Raw genomic sequence first — 19,179 nt, 5'->3', positions numbered from 1 at the left:
TTGAGGCACAATAGCAAGATAATAATATTGTCGTACAATGATTGGTCAGTCACCCTTGATCTATGTTTGATTGTCTAGTTTCATAGTACAAAAATATAGGAAGTTCTAGTAGTAGTTTTTATCTTTTTTAAATTAAAATACATACCTTAATTCAATTTTCTTCAAAAGCATTTTTAAATCATCATTTTACAACATGTCAATTTTTAATCAATACGTTATAATTAATGTGAAGATATGATGATGATAGATGTGAGCTGATTCCAAATATAGACTCTGTTTGGTAAGAAACATTAAAAAACTAAAATTTTATTCTTTTAAAAACCGCCAATCATTTTGTATTCAGTCAGTTAGATAGCCAGAGCCACCTTAGGGATATATAATAACATATTTATTTATCTATTATTATTAATAACAACCATCATCATCATTACAGCCTATACAGTCCACTGCTGGACATAGGCCTCCACAAGTTTACGCCAAAAATAACGTGAATTCATGTGTTTTGCCCATAGTCACCACGCACGTAATAATAATATATTAATTTATTTATTTATGGTCTGTTATTGAATAAAATGCTGGTCGTTACTTTATTAATTATACAAAAATTATTATAATTTATTTCGAGAGAAAGAGAGAGATTTATTTCGAGATTTTTGTGCTGCAAAAACTACTTAAGTTAAAATAAAAGTAAATTTTGTCAGATATTCGCTCCATAAGATCGGGGACCTGGTGGCAAAGACGGAACTGGTTGTAACTTAGCCTTAAATATTACGTTACTACTGATATAAGCAGACCAGCAGATCTAAAGGTTAGTAAAGTAAATGTATGACAAAATATTAAAAGTAACAAGTTTTGCCCTTACTCGAAGTTTATAGTGATTTATACTTATTTTTGACAACTTATAAAATGCTATAACAAAAATTAATTAAAATTCTTAAACGTTTCTTGAACACAAAACGTTATCTGTGCAGATTCTGATGACATTTACTTTGTCAGTTTTCTGTAATGATGAATTTTTCAGAAAATACAATATAACAACAAAAAACCGGCCTATTTCTACTTTTGTCTTTAATACTGAAACGAACTAGCTAACTCGATCACACCGATTAATCTCCTTCGTGTCTTCTCCATTCTAAGTGACATTGACAAAACCGACTGTGCATTACTGGCACGACAGAAAGCCATTAAACCCAATAACAATAATAACTATGAGACTACTTTGATGTGAAACTTAATGTTCATTCCGATTATTTATATCAAATGGCTTTAATTCTGAAATATTTTGTAGCTGGTTTAGTGAGATATTGGCTTATTCACACAGATTATTGGCAGACAATTGCAAACCGAGTTGAAATAGCAACGCCTCTAAACTCATGGAAAAGGTTAATTGAGGGAATTTATTTATATGATCATGGGATAGATCCATACGAAGGAGACTCCTTTCATGAGTCTCCCATTATGCTGCTGTTTTTTCAATTCTTGTTGAAAAAAGTACCATACCTCTTACCGGTTATATTTACTTTTATGGATATATTAACTGCACATATTCTGTATAAGACATCAAAGGCATTTGTGCAAATTTTTGAAGAATCACAAGATAAGATAAAAGAATATGTTGCAAAAGAATCTAAAACAATGCTCCTTAGTAAGTTACAGCTAAATGAAGCTCCTGACTCTGTGCTATCTGTTTATTTATTTAACCCTTATTCTGTGTTGAACTGCGCGGGAATGACAAGTACTGTTATCCAAAATTTGTTAGTAAGCGTGTCTTTATGGGGAGCTGCAAGTGGACAAAGATGGTTAGCTTGCACATTCATCGCCTTGGCTACACATCAAGCTCTCTACCCTATTCTCCTGGTTGTACCTATATCAATTTTACTAGCAAACATAAATAAGGGATGCAATAAGTGTTCTTATATAAAAACACTTTTAGTCTTTGTATTATGCTGGGGTTTCCTAATATACATCTCAGCCTATATCATGAATGGCTCATATAGTTATGTTTACAATACTTATGGATTTATGTAAGTGTAAAAAATATTTATATTAATTCCTTTTAAGATTTTTATTGGAACTTTTAAGAAACACATTTTTTTTTCAGATTAACTGTTCCAGATTTAAAACCGAATATTGGTCTTTTCTGGTATTTCTTTACGGAAATGTTTGAACATTTTCGATTGCTCTTTGTTTGTGCATTTCAAATCAACGCACTGGCTCTCTATGTCATTCCATTGACATTGAGGTTTAATAAGGAGCCAGTATTACTGACGACTGTTCTGATTGCTCTTTCAACAATATTCAGATCATATCCATGTGTGGGTGATGTTGGCTTCTACTTGGCCCTTTTGCCATTGTGGAAACATCTTTTTACATGTATGTATATTTTTATTAAGTTAATATTATGACACATGATATTTAATACAAAAAAGAAAATATAATTTTAAAATAGAATTTTAAGCCCCGCCCCTTGTAAATGATCAAATTATTTGTCAAATTTTTTGAAAGTGTGTAAGATTGTTTGAAGTGTTTGTCAAATAATGTAAATAATATTATAATAGTTTGACGTGTTTGATGGAAGTTTTGATTGACGGTATGTTTGACAACCCTGTTTGATAGTGTGCAACTGTGTTTATCAAATAAAATCTCACTTATCGCCTTGACACCATGGAGAACACAACTGCAATGTTCCTTTATAATTATAATAATAGGAACCGGAATACTCAGGTCTTTGTAAAGTTATAATATTTATATTTATTATATACTAGCTGCCCGAACAGACTTCGTTTTGTCAAAAGTTAACATAAAAAATCATATTTTTTTCTGTGGGTCTTAAGGAACATACAAAAAAATAAATTTGCCGAATAGGTCAAGCCATCCTCGAGTTATGCGCTTAGCAACATTCAATTTTATTAATTTTTGTTGCTAGGAGTCATTACTTATTTGATCTATTGGTTTTATCGTATGCGCTTTTGTTTGATGAAAACATGAAGTTTGATAGCCAAAATTGACAAATAAATTTGATCGTGTACAGACGGCCCTTTAATGTTTAAAAAGTAGCAAAAATTAGTCCTTTTAATTTTGACATCTGTTATTTTAATTATGTGTTAATTATTACAGTTATGCAACAGAAGTTTATCGTGGGCTGTGCCTTTATCATTACATCTGTACTCGGACCAACAGTTTGGCATCTATGGATATACTCCGGTTCAGCAAATGCCAATTTTTTCTTTGGAGTCACTCTATCATTTGCAACTGCTCAAATTTTCCTCATCACAGACCTTTTATTCGCCTATATCAAGAGAGAATTTACTCTTAAACATGGGTCGTCTCGTCAAATTGATGGCAAGCCAGCTAAGTTAGTTCTTCGATAATTCAGATTTTTGATTTGAGTAAATATTGTATAATGCATTTAATTTACAGAACAAATTAAGAATAGACACAATTTTGTGTATTTCAAGAAGTTTTCCTGTTTTTTAATTTATTTGTATCACTTTAATCATTTTGGTTGTGATATTAGAAAAAAGTATATATTATTTAAAAAAAAAATCTTTTTTTAAGTAAGTAAACAAAACCGCCAGTTTTGAATATTATTAAGTCCTTAATGATTTTTTTTTGTGTCAAAGGGCTTCTTTTAATGGTTGCCGTTTAAGCTATCTCATGTATCACGGTATACAAAGCATAAAAGTTTAAAATGTTCACCATCAAATTCAAATTTATTTATGGGATATTTTTATTCACAATTATAAATCTAAAAGCTATAGTTCATTAATTGAGGCGAAACAGGTCCTAATGTCCTACTTTACAATTTGTTGTTTGTCTATTTGTAACTTATGTAAAAAAACTACCCAGAACTGGTGAAACAGGCCCTTGAGATTAGGTTTAAGACATATTTCTAATATGAAAAGATTTAATTTCAATATCAAATACGTTAAACTTTTTAATATATGGAATATCTTCAATATTGTAGAACTTCAACATTATTTCTGAATTCTCTGATATAATATATATTTTATTATATCTAGGTTGATAGAACTTCAAATTTTATGTATATTCCCTAGATTTCTAACCAGCTAAAAATAAATACATATTTCAATTTTAAACTAAAAATTAAATTATTAGAAGACAATAGACAAAATATTTAATCTGTAATTACTAAAGGCGTATCAAAAGTTTATTATAACTGTAAATAATCTGTTAAATTTTAGTATAACTAATTTATATTTTACAGAAGAGATATTGACTGTTTGATTATAAAAGCTAGTTGTAAATGAACTTCTCATGTACTAATGTCAATAAAACCATTTATTTTTAAAAAAATCCTTTTTTATTGATTTTCACCTGTGTACATAATTATTTTAGTCTTCATATAGGTACACTACGCCCTACTTACACAATGAGCTACTATCTTATCACAGGTAATCTATGACTATACTATCACACAACCTAACGTAAACCAAACCAGTTGTTTTGTCATTAGGTTATTTCAGTGATAATGTAACTAGGATTTTTAATTATGAAAAAAATATTATTGTTTGTGTTATTTTGTGTTTTCTTAACATGTGAGTATCATATAATAAATAAATAATGTTGAGAATTCAGTTATTTGCAGCAGTTTTTTATTATGTTTATGAAGTGTATTGATCCATATCCAATACCAAAAAAAAACTCTTACTAACATTTAGACAATTAGCAAACCATTAAGTAATAACTAACTAGTACATTTACGCCGAGTTACACGAAACAAAATTAAAATTAAAGTAGAGATCAAACTAATTTAATCACAAGAATTTCATACAATTCTTGAGATTAAATTAGTTTAATCACTATTTAAATTTTAATTTCTTTTCGTGCAACTCGGCGTTAGACAATAAGCAAAATATTAATAACTAACCAAACACTAACAAACAAATACCAACACTTGAAATGGAAAGTAAAGATAAGGAAATAAAGGCTTTTTTAAATTTATTTATTATATACAACCACTCTGCTCTGGTGTAGTGGTACGAGTAGTCGCCTAAAACACCGACGGTTTACGGGTTCGAATCCCGCTCGGGAAGGATATGTGTATTAGTATGAATATTCATTTCCGGTTTGGATGTCTGATCAATGATTGTTATCATAAATATGATAGCGATCGTTACTCATACTAGGGAACTTATCCGCCAACACCCAATGGAACAGCGTGATGGATTAAGCTCCAATCATTCTACGTGGAGAAGATGCCTATGCCCAGCAGTGGTATGATACAGGCTGAATGCATGCATTCATATAATACCTTGATCTACCTTACAATGATATAGACATATTTATTTTTTATTTATTAGTTTTACTTTACTATTACACTATTCTGTATTTTATTGAATTCATTTCTCCCTAACCTAAGGATGTCTGTAAAATACTAAATATAGGTACTATAATTATCCTAACAAGAGATGTTTGATAAATCATTTGTATGAAGTAAGTGAACGAGTTATTTGTAGTGTTTATTTTTTTGTTAGAATTGTATTATATCACAGGTTCGGAAGAGGTAGTACTGTCCAGTATACCATCACAACTGTTGGAATGCTATCTAGGCGGTGGACCTATTCTGAAAGCTCCGAGAAGACTTGACGTATTTCTCTCGCTTCTAAGGCGGTTGGAAGTGAATACACGTCTAGATATGAGACTCTTTAGTACTGCTTTGCTAAGAAGGTAACGGTCTTTGGATTTTGTAAATGTTTAGTTTTAAAAAGTTTGTAACTATTTAGTTTAAAAAAATATCAGCCTTCTGCACTCCTCTATATAAACTATAAGTGAGCGAAATTTGCCGCCGCGTTGGCGCAACGGTCACAGCCATGGATTGTACCTGTTGCGCTAGCGGTTGCGAGTTCGATCCCCGCACATGACAAACATTTGTATTGGCCATACAGGTGTTTGCCGTGGTCTGGGTGTTTGTGCAGTCCTTGTGGGACTCCCCACCGTGCCTCGGAGAGCATGTTAAGCTGTTGGTCCCGGTTTTTATCATGTACACCTGATAGCGATCGTTACACATAGTAGGGTTACATATATCCGCTAACCCGCATTGGAGCAGCGTGGTGGATTAAGCTCTGATCCTTCTCCTACGTGGGCCCAGTAGTGGGACATACAGTGGGAAATTTCATACTCCTCCGTCCGTACAATTTTCGTAAAAGGGGTACAAAGTTTTTGCTTCACGTATTAATAAATAGATAACGATATGATATAAGAGAACGAACGTAAAATGAAATTCTAAAATTTTTCAGTCTTCGCTTAGATGGTATTGAACAAGCCGCTAACACTTTAGAAACAGAATTTGTTTTGCCGTATCGAGCTTCTGCCTTTCAATTTCATAAATACAAGCTTCTTATGGAATTGTTTCTACCGAGTCAGCCTGAACTGATAAATGTCGATGAAAGTCTTAACAGTGTAGAGAAGTGTCTTCTCCACAAAATGATGAGTTCGACAGTACAGCCGTGGGAGAGAGGCGATGAAAATGTTGTTTGCCCGATATCCATACAACATCGACAGATGCAACAAAGCGCAAATAGGTAATTTGTTGAATAAAAAGTTTCTTTGTTTACATGATTTTTCGATTACAGTCTGGTTGACGTCAATACTTAAACGGTTAAAAAAGATACAGTTTCATGGCACAATTCTCATACCGAGTTATGAAATCTCTGAGAATTTCGTCTGTCCTTGTGTTTATAAGAATTATGAAATTATTTCTATGGTGTTGTTCGTAAGCTTATACCTTCTTAGTAAGAACTATCTGCAACACTGCAAAAAGAAGCAGAATATTTCTAGTAATGGTAGGTACATAGAACTTACATATACTTTACTTAATAGGTCGGGGGGTCGGGGGGGTCTTTTCGTATTTTCTAGTTAAAAGATGCAATAGAATCTTTTTGGTTGTACTGTTTGTAACTGGCTAGTTTTGATACCGTGAAATGTTAAAAATGAAATTAAAAAGTAAAATAAAATAAAAAAAAATAGGTAAAAAAACTTTTTAAGTTAAACGGTTTTATGTTAAACATACATTGCAATGTTTAAGATAAATGTACTAAAAACCAAAAAATAATAAAATAGATACAGTCGTGGGAATTATAAACATATGCATAGACTAGACTAAAATAAAACCTTGGGGCACGTCAATTGTCTACAATCGTTGATTAAAATGTTTGTTTTGTAATGTTACACTATAATTAGGCAGTTGTTCAACCGACAACGATGGACGTGTGATAAGTAGGGCTAGAATGTGGAAACAAGCTAGCAAGCTCGATTATAAGCGAGTTTTAGGGTTTCATAGTGGTCAGCGAGTAGTACTTTTATCATATGTTTTGTCGATTAAAGACAAACTACGAGCAGTGAAACGATTCCTCGCCAGCCAGCAGTGTGAATGTCCTACGATAAACTAGTTGAAACATCTCTTTTATTTACATGGAGTGTATAACTATTGGAATTTCCATGAGCAAGAAAATAGTAAGTAATTTCCTCACCGTCTGCGGGCCAACTGCCTATTTTAACGACGAATTAAACGATTCTTCTATCGCACATTAAGTCGATAATTTGTAGACAATTGACGTGCCCCACGGTTTTATTTTAGTCTAGTCTATGCATATGTTTATAATTCCCACGACTGTATCTATTTTATTATTTTTTGGTTTTTAGTACATTTATCTTAAACATTGCAATGTATGTTTAACATAAAACCGTTTAACTTAAAAAGTTTTTTTACCTATTTTTATTTTCTAGTTTTTAGTTTTTATTTCGCATTCTGTTTAATTCATTTAGTGCTTCATTATTGCAAGGCCCATCTTAAATATTGAGGTTGTATAGTGCACTGTATTCTTCTTGTCAAGCCCTTTTATTTGATACCCATATTGGTGGGATTGATAAAAAATTGTTATCAGACATTTGGTAGCGGCGGCCAGCTTAGATTTCAATTTTGCATAGTAAATTGTATTCTACTTGTTGAGACCTTTCATTTGATACCCATGTTGATGGGATTGATAAAACCTAAGTTATTCGCCATTTTGTAGAGGCCGCCATCTTGGATTTTAATTTTATATAGTACATTGATTATACTGGTTGAGCACTTTCATTTGATACCCATATTGATGGGATCGATAAAACCTACGTTATCCGCCATTTTGTAGCGGCCGCCATCTTGTATTTCAATTTTTTATAGTATATTGTATTCTGCTTGTTGAGCCCTTTCATTTGATACCCATATTGATGGAATTGATAAAACCTACGTTATCCGCCATTTTGTAGCGGCCGCCATCTTGGATTTCAATTTTTTATAGTATATTGTATTCTGCTTGTTGAGCCCTTTCATTTGATACCCATATTGATGGGATTAATAAAACATAAATTATCCGCCATTTTGTAGCGGCGGCCATCTTGAATTTATAATGATAATGACTAAACATAATTGTATTGTCACCAAAATCCAAAGTGTATACAAAATTTCAGATTAATCGGTTGACAGGAAGAGGGTGAAATTTGAATTACTAAATTTGACCCAAGAATAAAGAATAAAAAAATAATAAAACAAACGGGGTGAGCTAAATAAAACCGTTTAAAAACAATTTGCCGTAACTTTCATTTGTTTTTATGTCCACCAAAATGAGTGAATCAAACGAAAAAATTTGGTACATTTTAAAATTTTACTGTAAGTAATTGTGTTTGCTCGCAAACGAAAACAAAACTGACTTCAATTACATCGACCAGTAATACAACGTGACTACGTGAGTAGACGAAAAAATTGTCAAGTTAATGCGCGTTATTAAAGACAATTGAGAAAAAATACAATCGAATTAAGAACCTCCTCCTTCTTTGGAATTCGGTTAGAAAGGGAAAAATGTCACGTAAAAATTGTGACGTTTATGCGCCTAATACAGTGTCTGTAGGAGTAGCACAAAATTGGTTTAAGCGTTTTCAGTTAGGAAATTTTGATGTCAAAGATCCATTTTGCTCTGGTCACTTAGTACACAGTAGTAGGTATAAATAAAAATGAATGTTACTAAGCTCATGACTCGAAAATGGCTCAACCAATTCGGGTTATTTTTTTTGTATGTTCCTTAAGGGCCACGGAAGGTTTTTATAAACGAAAAAAAAAAATTAAAAATAAAAACAAATCATAAAAATTAATGTTTACTTTTGACAGAACGAAGTCTGTCCGTTCAGCTAGTTACAAATAAACGTGACAATATTTTTGAAAAGTGGAACTGAATCGATATTTGAGTAGTTACGATAAAGTTGAAGATTTGAGATTTGACCATTAAACAGTTTTGACTCATTTAATAAAGGCTGGTGAAGAAAAGAAATTGAGAGTAAGCGGCTAAGAATTTATCAACAGAGAAGATGTGGTATTTCATCATGACAACGTCCTTCATACGTCCTTAGCTACTCGACATAATTGTGTTTGCTCGCAAACGAAAAAAAAACCGACTTCAATTACATCGACAAGTAATACAACGTAGATCGACGAAAAAATAGTCAAGCAACTACGCGTTATCAAAGATTACTCAAAAAGTAGTTATCAGATCTCGATAAAATTTATATGTAACCATATGATAAACATCAGCTTTCGATTAAATTAAAAATTATCAAAATCGGTACACCCAGTAAAAAGTTATTATGGATTTTCGAGAGTTTCCCTCGATTTCTCTGGGATCCCATCATCGGATCCTGGTTTCCTTATCACTGTACCAAACTATTGATATCCCCTTTCTAACAAAAAAAGAATTATCAAAATCGGTACATCCAGTAGAAAGTTATGCGGTATAATACAACGTAGGTCGACGAAAAAAGCGTCAAGTAAAAACGCATTATTAGATATAACTCGAAAAGTAGTTGTTAGATCGCAAATAAATTTAAATGGGACCAATTGGCACACACCACCTTTCGATTAAAACAAAATTTGTCGAAATCGGTCCACACTGTCAAAAGTTCTGATGTAACATACATAAAAAAAAAACAGTCGAATTGAGAACCTCCTCCTTTTTTGGAAGTCGGTTAAAAAATTGAGAGAGTTTGACTGGGAAGCCCTAATGCGTCTACGCCCGTCTAGTTTACAGTTAACATTACATTAAAAAGAGGACTGTCAAAACTACTTGTCGCGGGTTTTTAATGAGAAGTCCCAAACATTTCCACAGCAACAAAATCTTATCACTACCTACGAGATCGCGGCAAGTTGTCAAACAAAATGGTGCATGTATATTATAATAAATGTAAAGGTTTTATAAAATCTTACATTGAATTTCTAAATAAAATACGAAGAAACTTTTGTACCCAGCTAATTTAATTTAATTATTTTGTTTACTAGATATACCTACCAATAAATTAATACTATTTTTCATGAATCTATCCATTTGAATTTATTCATTTTCAGTTCAACCTAATACAGGATACTGCTGGACATAGACCTCCATAAGTTGTGCTCAACTCATGTGTTGTGCCCAAAAGTCACCACGCTGGGCAGGCGGGTTGGTGACCGCAGGCTGGCTTTGTCGCACCTAAGACGCTGCTGCCCGTCTTCTCCTTGTATATTTCAGCAGTTGGATGGTTATCCCGCCATCGATCAGCTTTTTAAGTTCCAAGGTGGTAGTAAAACTGTGTTATCCCTTAGTCGCCTCTTACGACACCCACGGGAAGAGAGGGGGTGGCTGTATTCTAATAACCGTAACCACACAGCAACTTAGCTGCACTTTGCTGTGTGGTTACTCATTTTACGACACCTCAATTAGTACCTACGTTTCATTTTAGTGTGTTACAAATGCAAATACTTTATTAGTTACAGAATTTTTAGTAGATGTCCTATAGAAGACGGAGTTATTCAGACAACATGGGGTACTATATCACCAGGTACGTTGATAGCCGCACTTGCCTCTTCTCTGGAAGCGCAACGAGTGGCTGTCCAGGATATTTTGGGCGCAAACATATTTCGTGAAGAAGTATCTCAATCGTTAATAGACTCAGCTGTAAAAGATTGGTATATAAAAACGGGAGCATTTGAAATCGATGACATAAATGATGTGAATTCTGAAACGAATAATGATATAAGTAACATATGGGCAGCAACTTTAGCAGGTAGCTAATTACATATAATATTAATAACGATTTAAGAATTATTAGTAGGTAACTAGGTACCTAGGTACTATATAATATACGGTATATGAGTAAAGCTTAAACCTTCATAGTAGTTTGTTACGCAAAGGTACAAAAATGCTTATTAAAAAACGTAGATACATATTAATCTTTTGTTTCAGTCGAGGTTATATTTTTAACTAGATTTTGTCATGATTACTTTTATTAAGACAAAGGAACATTACTATTATTAACTTATTCATAATATTTTTATATCGAATGTATTCAAATTATATTTGCATGTAACTTTGGCACTATTAGAAGTCATTAATTCAAATGAGTAATTAGTAATATTTTGGGATAATTAGCCTCAATAAACGTTTCCCACCATAAATTTAAATGTTTTTAATACTCTTCGCTTTGTTTTAGGTGATTTAGCTGAGGTTGTAGTAAACCAAGGTCCTAGAGTTGGAGCATCTTCACAGCATTTCATGATCGGTAGCAGTAACCGATGGAATGACACTCTTCTGCCGCGGGATTATTATCTGTTTCGCAGTAATGAGACATTACCAAATTGGCATTTCACGGATGCGGAAATTTTAGCTGGTATTGACGGTAAGTACAAACTTTTTCTTTATTTATAAAATTTCTGTTCCATATATATTTTTGGTAGATATCTAGGTCAGTTGTATCAGGCAGATGAGTAATCTTTAACAGATAGTAGAATACCATTGTCTGAATATCTATCTACTCATAGATGCGGCAGGTATTGGCGGATTTACCAGTAGACTGAGTAGGTAGTGAGTGCCTAGGGCGATAAATTTTGCCTAAATTTTACTAAATTTTATTTTATAAAACATTATTATATAAATCCTGAAAATGAATGGGCCCACAACCTTTGTACAGCAATGGATATCTAAAAAAAAGGTCAGTTGAAATATTTTTTCAATTGACTTGATTATTTTATGAAATTATGGATTGTGTCTTAAAAAAAAGTCGGTCAACTGAAATAATCGCGACTATGTTTTGGCCGTTTTTTCGGGTGGCTGTGACCACAACCTTTTTATAAACAGAGGTCACCTAGGGGCGGGAAAAGTTGAAGAGTCTACTGGTGGCAAATTTTGTTAATCCACCACTGGCGGCAGGACTTCTCAGATTGAATGTTTTGTTAAAAACTTTAGATAGATGCTTGTTATATGCGTGACATTGTCGTGTTTCTTGAAACAAAAAAATATCTATGAAAAAATATAAGAATAAATGATATATTTCCAGGTCTCATATTAGCTAATCATTTGCCTACATGGGTCGCTCAACGACGAAGTTTACGGTTATCGCAAGTAATAGAGATGTATTATTCTAATGAAGGGGTATCATTCGACCCGTCCGTCCGCGCTTGTAACAGACACGCGTTGTTCTCAAACATCACAAGATCGCAACTGTTTACTGAAACATCTAGATTGGCACACATTCTATCGCTCCGACAGATAAGTGTTTACATACCTAAGGATGAAATGGAAAGAATCACTGATGCAGCCGTAACGGCTTTTATGGATTATGTTCGTAAGTAATATTAGGTCTACAACAATAAGTACTGTTTGTTGAAGAAGATAGACATCTTGTTATATTTTTTTACACTAGGGCGGAAAACAAGTGAATTACAAGTGAGTTATCCACTTTTACCCCAGTCCTCCCTCCCTATGAGCTCAGCTACTGTACTCACCACAGGAACACAACGCTACTTAAGAGCGGTAGATATTATTTGGCTGTAATCTTTACTACCCCAGTCGAGCTCCTCTGAAATATCTAGCTATTTAAACAACCTCCAAAGATAGGCAAGTTCTTGTTGGTTATTATTGACTTACATTTTTCTACAATAATCGTTAAAAAATAGAATGAACAGAATTTTAATAGTAGTGAGTATGTGTATTGTTTTATAATATGACATAAATTTTACTAAATTTCGTAGCGTCAATACTAAGCTTGTACCACCAGGAATGCACGAAGGATCACAGCGTTTCAACAATCGATCTGATTGTTGCCACTGACTCTAGTTGGAACGGTTATGAAGTAGAACAGTTTATGTCGTAAGTATTTTGAATTAAATATTTAATTACATTACATAAAAGGCAATAATCAATACCATGTATATAAGTAAGTATTGTTATAGTTTCAAAATTAATAATTTTTTACTTTGTATTAAAAACATAACTAAATATATTTTATTTTTGAAAGTTAAGTCTCAATATTTATTGACAGATGGATAGGTGGTGCATTAGAATTGGAGGCTCGTCGCAGTACAGTAGCCCTGGTACATGGCAACACCGGTGATTGGATTGTACCTCCCGCAAGCAACTTGACCAGCCTCTTTACTACCATCGCTAATAACATCATTGAATGTAAGAATCAAATATTTATTATTAGCATTTAACATATTCTAATTAAAAAAAAAACTTTTGTTAAACTTAAACCTTATTACAAGGACTCCGTTGCTTACCGCCTGTCCGTCCTACCTTCAATTGTTAGATTGTTGGAGTTTCTTTGGAACCTTAAAGGAATAGATTGGCATTTTGATATTCTCAGATAGTACATACCATAGTTCCGCTTCGCTTCAGCCAACTCTTTATCTTATTTATTATTGTTTTACATATAAATGGAAATCAATATTTAAATAATACAATTAGTAGAGAACACGAGCGTCCATAATGGATTTAAGAGCATGAAGATTCTTAAATTGGTCCTAATCGCTAAATCAAAAGAAAAAGGTGTTTGTTATTTCTTTACAAAGTTGTATTTACAGATGCTTTAACGTTTGATTTTTCTACATTTATTTACAAATGCAATCCAACGCTTGTAATAATTCTACACAATATAGGTACTTATAAATTGTGACTTTTAGGGCCAAACCGTCTTAATCTACCGAACGTTATATCGAAGATCATCCAACACAGTCTAAACCAGTCTTTACAAGATATATCAGACATGAAAAGCGCTGGACACAACACCGTTGTCCTCATAATAAGTCCTTCAGATCGGCCGTCGATTAATGACATTGACAGATCGAGAGCCCTTGTGTTTTCCCTGCGAAGTAGTTTCTTTGACATATTTTTAGCTTACGTAGCACAGGATATGACAGAATTCAAAAATATAAACTACGATTATCTTGATTACTCGGAATTATTTTTAACGGTACGTCATCATGTGTCTGGTACATTATTTATAATATACAATTTTAATTATTTTGTATGAAAAAAATAATAATATGTAAATAATTTTCTTTGTAACTTAATTTTTAGTTTGAGCTGTCAACTTTTTTTTTATACTGAGCTATATGTAGCTACAAAAATAATAGATTATACGTAATGTTAATATCATTTATATTCTTATTGCTTCGTATTTTTGTAATTTACCGTCCTTTTTTCCTTACAGGTTGATTCAAAATCTGTTCAAGACGTCATGAACAAAGTAGATACAAACTTGATAAAATCCAACATACCATCTAGAATAATCGGACCTCAATGTAGAGTTAACGACACTGAATTCTATCAAGTTCCATACGAGGATTTCGTGTTGCCAGGTCGAGAACAAACGTACCGCATTCACCCGTTCTACTTGCAACAACAACCTATCCTATATGTTCAGGTATGTGTGTGTGACTTTATGAGATACGACCGTACGAAGGTACAATCCAATGGAAAATATTACAAAACATAACCTTGACACATCCTTGACATTAAAATTAGTATACATTTAACAAATTAATTGGACTAAATTATTTTGGATCATTATAATTTTTGATTCTGTTAAAATATTTATATAGTTGACGATAATGAAATAATTATACACAGTAGTAGGTATAAATAAGTTTCCGCCGTTTTGAGAGAGAAGGCGCGACTTGTGTTAAAATTTTCAGTTGATAACCGGCTTAAAAATTAATTTGCTATCATATTATTAATTTTGCATTAGCATCATATTTTTATTTTCATCTGAAAATGTCTAAATTTGAGCCAAATAAGCGTCATTTGCTGAGGCGCATCAATTGCTCGTAAAAGTTGTCTTGAGTGAGAAAACATGTCGTGAGTGGTTAAAAAAGTTTAAAAACGGTGATTTTGACGTAGACAACAAAGATCGCAGTAAAAGACCAAAAATATACGACGATGCAGAATTGGAGAAATTATTGGAGGAAAATTCGTTTCAAACACAAAAGGAATTAGAAATCAGCAAGCAGTCACACACCTTTAAGAATTATTTATAAACAAGGCTATTGGATTCCATATCAATAAATATTAATTTTTGACAATAAACGGCGGAAACTTATTCATACTTTTTTTATCAGTTTAAAAACTTTAACTTTGCCTTGGCATATTAATTATGAATATAATTTTATTACTAAAAATGCTTATTACCTTACCATAGTCCATAAGTATATTACTCAGTAAAAATAACGGTAATTATAATATTTACTTTTATTACGGGCAGCTTACGCCATCTTTCAGAAAACATATATACTTATACAAATTTATGGTTTAGGCATTCTTTGTAACATTCTTACAGCGCCATCTATCCTATAATAGAAGTACTACTATATTGGTTCCAAGGAGGTTCATTTGGTAAGACGTAGTAGAGTGGAGGATCCCGATATAATATTATAAATTACCATAATTAAAATCCTCAATGTTTATCCTAGTTCTATAATTTTAACAATCTATATCAGAATAAAATCTGTCCAAATATGTCTATGGAGATTAAAGATTAAAATTCTACTAAAATTATTATATTTATGGCCGTAGTTCCGTAACGATGGCCAAGGACAAATACTGGTGTGCCAGTGGCGTGGTGCTGAGGGGTCTCGCAATTGCCACGTTCTAGCGGAGCGGTCAGTCTACATATTCAACATAACAAACCCGTGTCCGTCACCGGAGTTTTGTCTTCCAGCACATTTTGCTGTTTCAGCGGTAACTACACAAAACTTGTGCGCACGTAAGTAAATTATAACGCTGTTAATACTATATAAAATTTAAATTTAAATATAAAAACACATACAACACACAAATAAAAAATAAAAAATATAATTTCAACCAAGGCCCCGGGGGGATTCGAACCCCCGATCTCCTGTTTACTAGACAGGCGCTTTAACCAACTAAGCCACGGCGCCGCTGATTCAAATCTCGAAAATTGTGTTCTGGTACATGTTGTATAATATTCTTCATATTTTTAATTATTTAAAAAATTTATGATAATAATTTAATGCTTTTAATTATATATTGAAACATTAGGAAATGGATCAGTTCTATTAAAAATAACAATATGATAAATTAAATATTAGTTTCTGAAAGAAAAGAAATAAATGTTTTCTTTTTGTTATTCAACAACTAAAACTATCGATTAAATATAATGAAACAATTTTTGTGTTTTTGTTCTAGATAACGAGTGTCGCTTACCTAATCAAGTAGGTTATTACATCCAACATGTTGGTTTACGCTGTTTGCCGCTTATGGGGTCCGCGACCACATTGTCTTGTTTTAAAGTGTACCTTGTGCTTCCTCTCCTGATCTCTTTATGGTATTATATAAATTAAAAACTGAATTTGTTTTTTTTTTATTGCATAGCATTATTTATGTAGGTACATAAAATAGCGATAACATAAAAACATGTAATCGATAGACTCCTGTTACTGTATGTCCATGTATTTGACTACAAAGGGTTTTACCGTATAATTAATAACATTAAATGAAAAGAAAAAACTTAAATAATAACTTCTCGTCTACCCCTGGTGGGACTCGAACCCACAATCCCCGGCTTAGGAGGCCGATGCCTTATCCATTAGGCCACAGGGGCTTCTCTGGCAATGTCGAATTTAGTTAACATATTATACATAAAATATTTTGACAAAATTTCTTAAAACAATTTTATTTTTATATTATTTATCTAAAATAACATATTTTCACAATTATATTGCTATTATATATAATATAATAAATAACAATTAGTTTGTTGTTATACATATATAATATAATATATTTCACGTGTCATTTATTATGAATCTAAATATTTCTATACTGCCAAAATAACTTCAAATCTGTTACCAAATAGGTAGAAATGTAAATAGGTACCAAATTAGTAATTTTACAAATTTCAAATAAAATCAGCAATTTAGATCCATCCAGCAATTTATCATCCATCTATCATTTTAGAGCCATCTACATATATTGCAAAAGTTAAAAAGTCACATAAGCGTACGTAGTTCTATTGTGAATTAGTTCACTATTTCTTTGGTAGAGTGCGCTGTAACTGAAATTTAAAAGACTTTTTATCTGGATTTAAATATTAATAATTCGATATATTAATCATATAAATTAAAATGTATATATAATTAATTTGATAAATAAAAATACAAATATGAATATATTGTTATGGATGTAAAGTGATTTTTCTCAATCAGTGATATCGACTCCGTGGCGCAACGGTAGCGCGTCTGACTCCAGATCAGAAGGTTGCGTGTTCAAATCACGTCGGGGTCAAATTATTTTTTTTTACAAGTGCATACAATTTACTAATTATACTTTTGTTTAAAAAATGACACACTCCAACCCACGTAGAAAAAAACTGCGAAATAAAGCAAAAATAGAAAAAGTTATTAGAAATTTTAGCTTTAACGAACAATAGGCTCCTTATTTAATTATTTTAGATATATTTATCTCTTCTCATCCTTTAGATATTATTATTTTAGAATGATTTATTTTTTAAATCTGATTGATGGAACACTACCAAAACTACTAATTATAGTAGCTACGTTATTGAACTATTAATATTGCACTTTAAAATGAATTATTTGCAGAAAGTGCAGACAAAGTGACATTTATATTGGGTAGATTGGTTTTTCTTGTCTGCCCTCTAACGTTTTGTTTCAATAACAAGTTATTGTTATTTTAGTTCAGTACGTTTTCTGGGTTTCAATAAAATACATCAATGGGACCTTCAACGCCTTACAGGAAATTTTCTAAATAAACTACATATTTTCACAAAGGTAAAATTAATTTCGTGCAACAGGATATCGAACGTTTATCAAAAATAAAGTTGTGAAAGTCTGACTTGCATTTGCTCATTTCTTTTGTTGTTTTATTTTTTTAACGGTTAAATGGATTCTTGGTTATTATTTGCGACGAATTGACTTTTGGGATTCATCTATCTAGAAGCACTACTCATAGGATATTATCCTAAGTGTACGAGTTAGTAATACGAATAGTACGAGTTACTTGTACGAGTTAGTAAATATCAGATCTGGGTTAGTAGTAACTAGTTTAAATGTGATAAAATTAATATTTAAGTTAGTTTAACAATCAAGGACATTATTTCATAGTAGCTACTGTCTATGTATATAATGGCATGCATATGATTGGCCATGTCAGGACGAGGATGAGGATGATGACTAATTAATCCAATAGGCAAAGTAGGTAACTCACTAGAAGTCCGCATTGAAAGAATAATATAAAAACGTTTATACCAATAAACATTCTATTAGAACTTTTTTAGGTACATAGGTATGTACAAATATATATTAACCTAAAATCATAAAGGTAGATATATACATTGCTTCAACAAAATATTTCTTTCATCTTCCAGTATGTACTCCAGATATTATTAATTGTCCTCAGTACTTTTTTGTACTCTACATACTTTTATTGACATAAATTAGTGTTCTAGGATTATTCCTATGTCTGATAATTTCCAAATAATATTCCGATGACTTGGATAAATTTGTAACTTGTATATGCTATACCAACCTTTTGACTGTTTTTATTGGCATTTTTGTCAGGTCTTCTCAATACATAACATATAAAACATTTGCAAATTGTATTTCGGATAAAGGTTTTCCGTTTATATTATCTAATGATACTATTAGGTAAGTTGTTACTTTAGACCATTTTTGAGGTTCTTAGAAATCGCCGTCTTCTGTATTAAAACGATTACGATTTTCCAGTTTTTCTTTCAATCCCTAACAGCGGGTTGTAATTTACAAGTGTAGCAAGTGCTATTTGCATCTATATTTCTATAAAATCAAACGAATAAGCATCGGACTAGTAGTTTCTGAGA

The 19,179-nt window shown here is 32.1% G+C and overlaps 2 protein-coding genes and 3 non-coding genes across 5 annotated transcripts; 3 read left to right on the top strand and 2 right to left on the bottom strand.

Annotated features, from left to right (window-relative positions):
- Positions 1 to 1,260: 1,260 nt before the first annotated feature.
- On the top strand, positions 1,261 to 4,317 carry LOC123669371 (phosphatidylinositol glycan anchor biosynthesis class U protein). Its single transcript, XM_045602982.1, has 3 exons — positions 1,261 to 2,024; positions 2,102 to 2,373; positions 3,118 to 4,317. Exons 1-3 carry the CDS (start codon positions 1,261 to 1,263, stop codon positions 3,369 to 3,371), a joined length of 1,290 nt encoding a protein of 429 aa, XP_045458938.1. The 3' UTR covers positions 3,372 to 4,317.
- Positions 4,318 to 4,393: 76 nt separating this feature from the next.
- LOC123653417 lies at positions 4,394 to 16,671 on the top strand. Its single transcript, XM_045589414.1, has 12 exons — positions 4,394 to 4,415; positions 5,517 to 5,691; positions 6,261 to 6,545; positions 10,796 to 11,091; positions 11,518 to 11,703; positions 12,361 to 12,648; positions 13,055 to 13,172; positions 13,345 to 13,484; positions 13,985 to 14,274; positions 14,515 to 14,727; positions 15,876 to 16,065; positions 16,509 to 16,671. The coding sequence occupies exons 1-12, from the start codon at positions 4,394 to 4,396 to the stop codon at positions 16,661 to 16,663; spliced, it is 2,358 nt and encodes a 785-aa protein (XP_045445370.1). The 3' UTR covers positions 16,664 to 16,671.
- On the bottom strand, positions 16,167 to 16,240 carry Trnat-agu. The gene has a single exon. It is a non-coding gene; the product is annotated as a tRNA-Thr (tRNA).
- Positions 16,672 to 16,850: 179 nt separating the features above from the next.
- Positions 16,851 to 16,923, bottom strand: Trnar-ccu. The gene has a single exon. It is a non-coding gene; the product is annotated as a tRNA-Arg (tRNA).
- A 611-nt stretch (positions 16,924 to 17,534) lies between these two features.
- Trnaw-cca lies at positions 17,535 to 17,606 on the top strand. Its single transcript has one exon. It is a non-coding gene; the product is annotated as a tRNA-Trp (tRNA).
- The last annotated feature ends 1,573 nt before the right edge of the window (positions 17,607 to 19,179 follow it).

This window comes from Melitaea cinxia, chromosome 1 (assembly GCF_905220565.1).
Source record: "Melitaea cinxia chromosome 1, ilMelCinx1.1, whole genome shotgun sequence".
NCBI classification, from domain to species: domain Eukaryota; kingdom Metazoa; phylum Arthropoda; class Insecta; order Lepidoptera; family Nymphalidae; genus Melitaea; species Melitaea cinxia.
Note: the sequence above shows the minus strand (reverse complement) of the source record. Positions and strands in the feature narration are given on the sequence as shown.

What these genes read in the sequence shown, in the direction of transcription:
- LOC123669371 (XM_045602982.1), top strand. Translation starts at nt 1,261, where the DNA reads ATGGCTTTAATTCTGAAATATTTTGTAGCTGGTTTAGTGAGATATTGG. An exon ending in TACAATACTTATGGATTTAT is followed by an intron (nt 2,025 to 2,101) that starts GTAAGTGTAAAA and finishes TTTTTTTTTCAG; the next exon opens with ATTAACTGTTCCAGATTTAA. An exon ending in GTGGAAACATCTTTTTACAT is followed by an intron (nt 2,374 to 3,117) that starts GTATGTATATTT and finishes TAATTATTACAG; the next exon opens with TTATGCAACAGAAGTTTATC.
- LOC123653417 (XM_045589414.1), top strand. Translation starts at nt 4,394, where the DNA reads ATGAGCTACTATCTTATCACAG. An exon ending in AGTACTGCTTTGCTAAGAAG is followed by an intron (nt 5,692 to 6,260) that starts GTAACGGTCTTT and finishes AAAATTTTTCAG; the next exon opens with TCTTCGCTTAGATGGTATTG. An exon ending in AATTTTAGCTGGTATTGACG is followed by an intron (nt 11,704 to 12,360) that starts GTAAGTACAAAC and finishes ATATATTTCCAG; the next exon opens with GTCTCATATTAGCTAATCAT.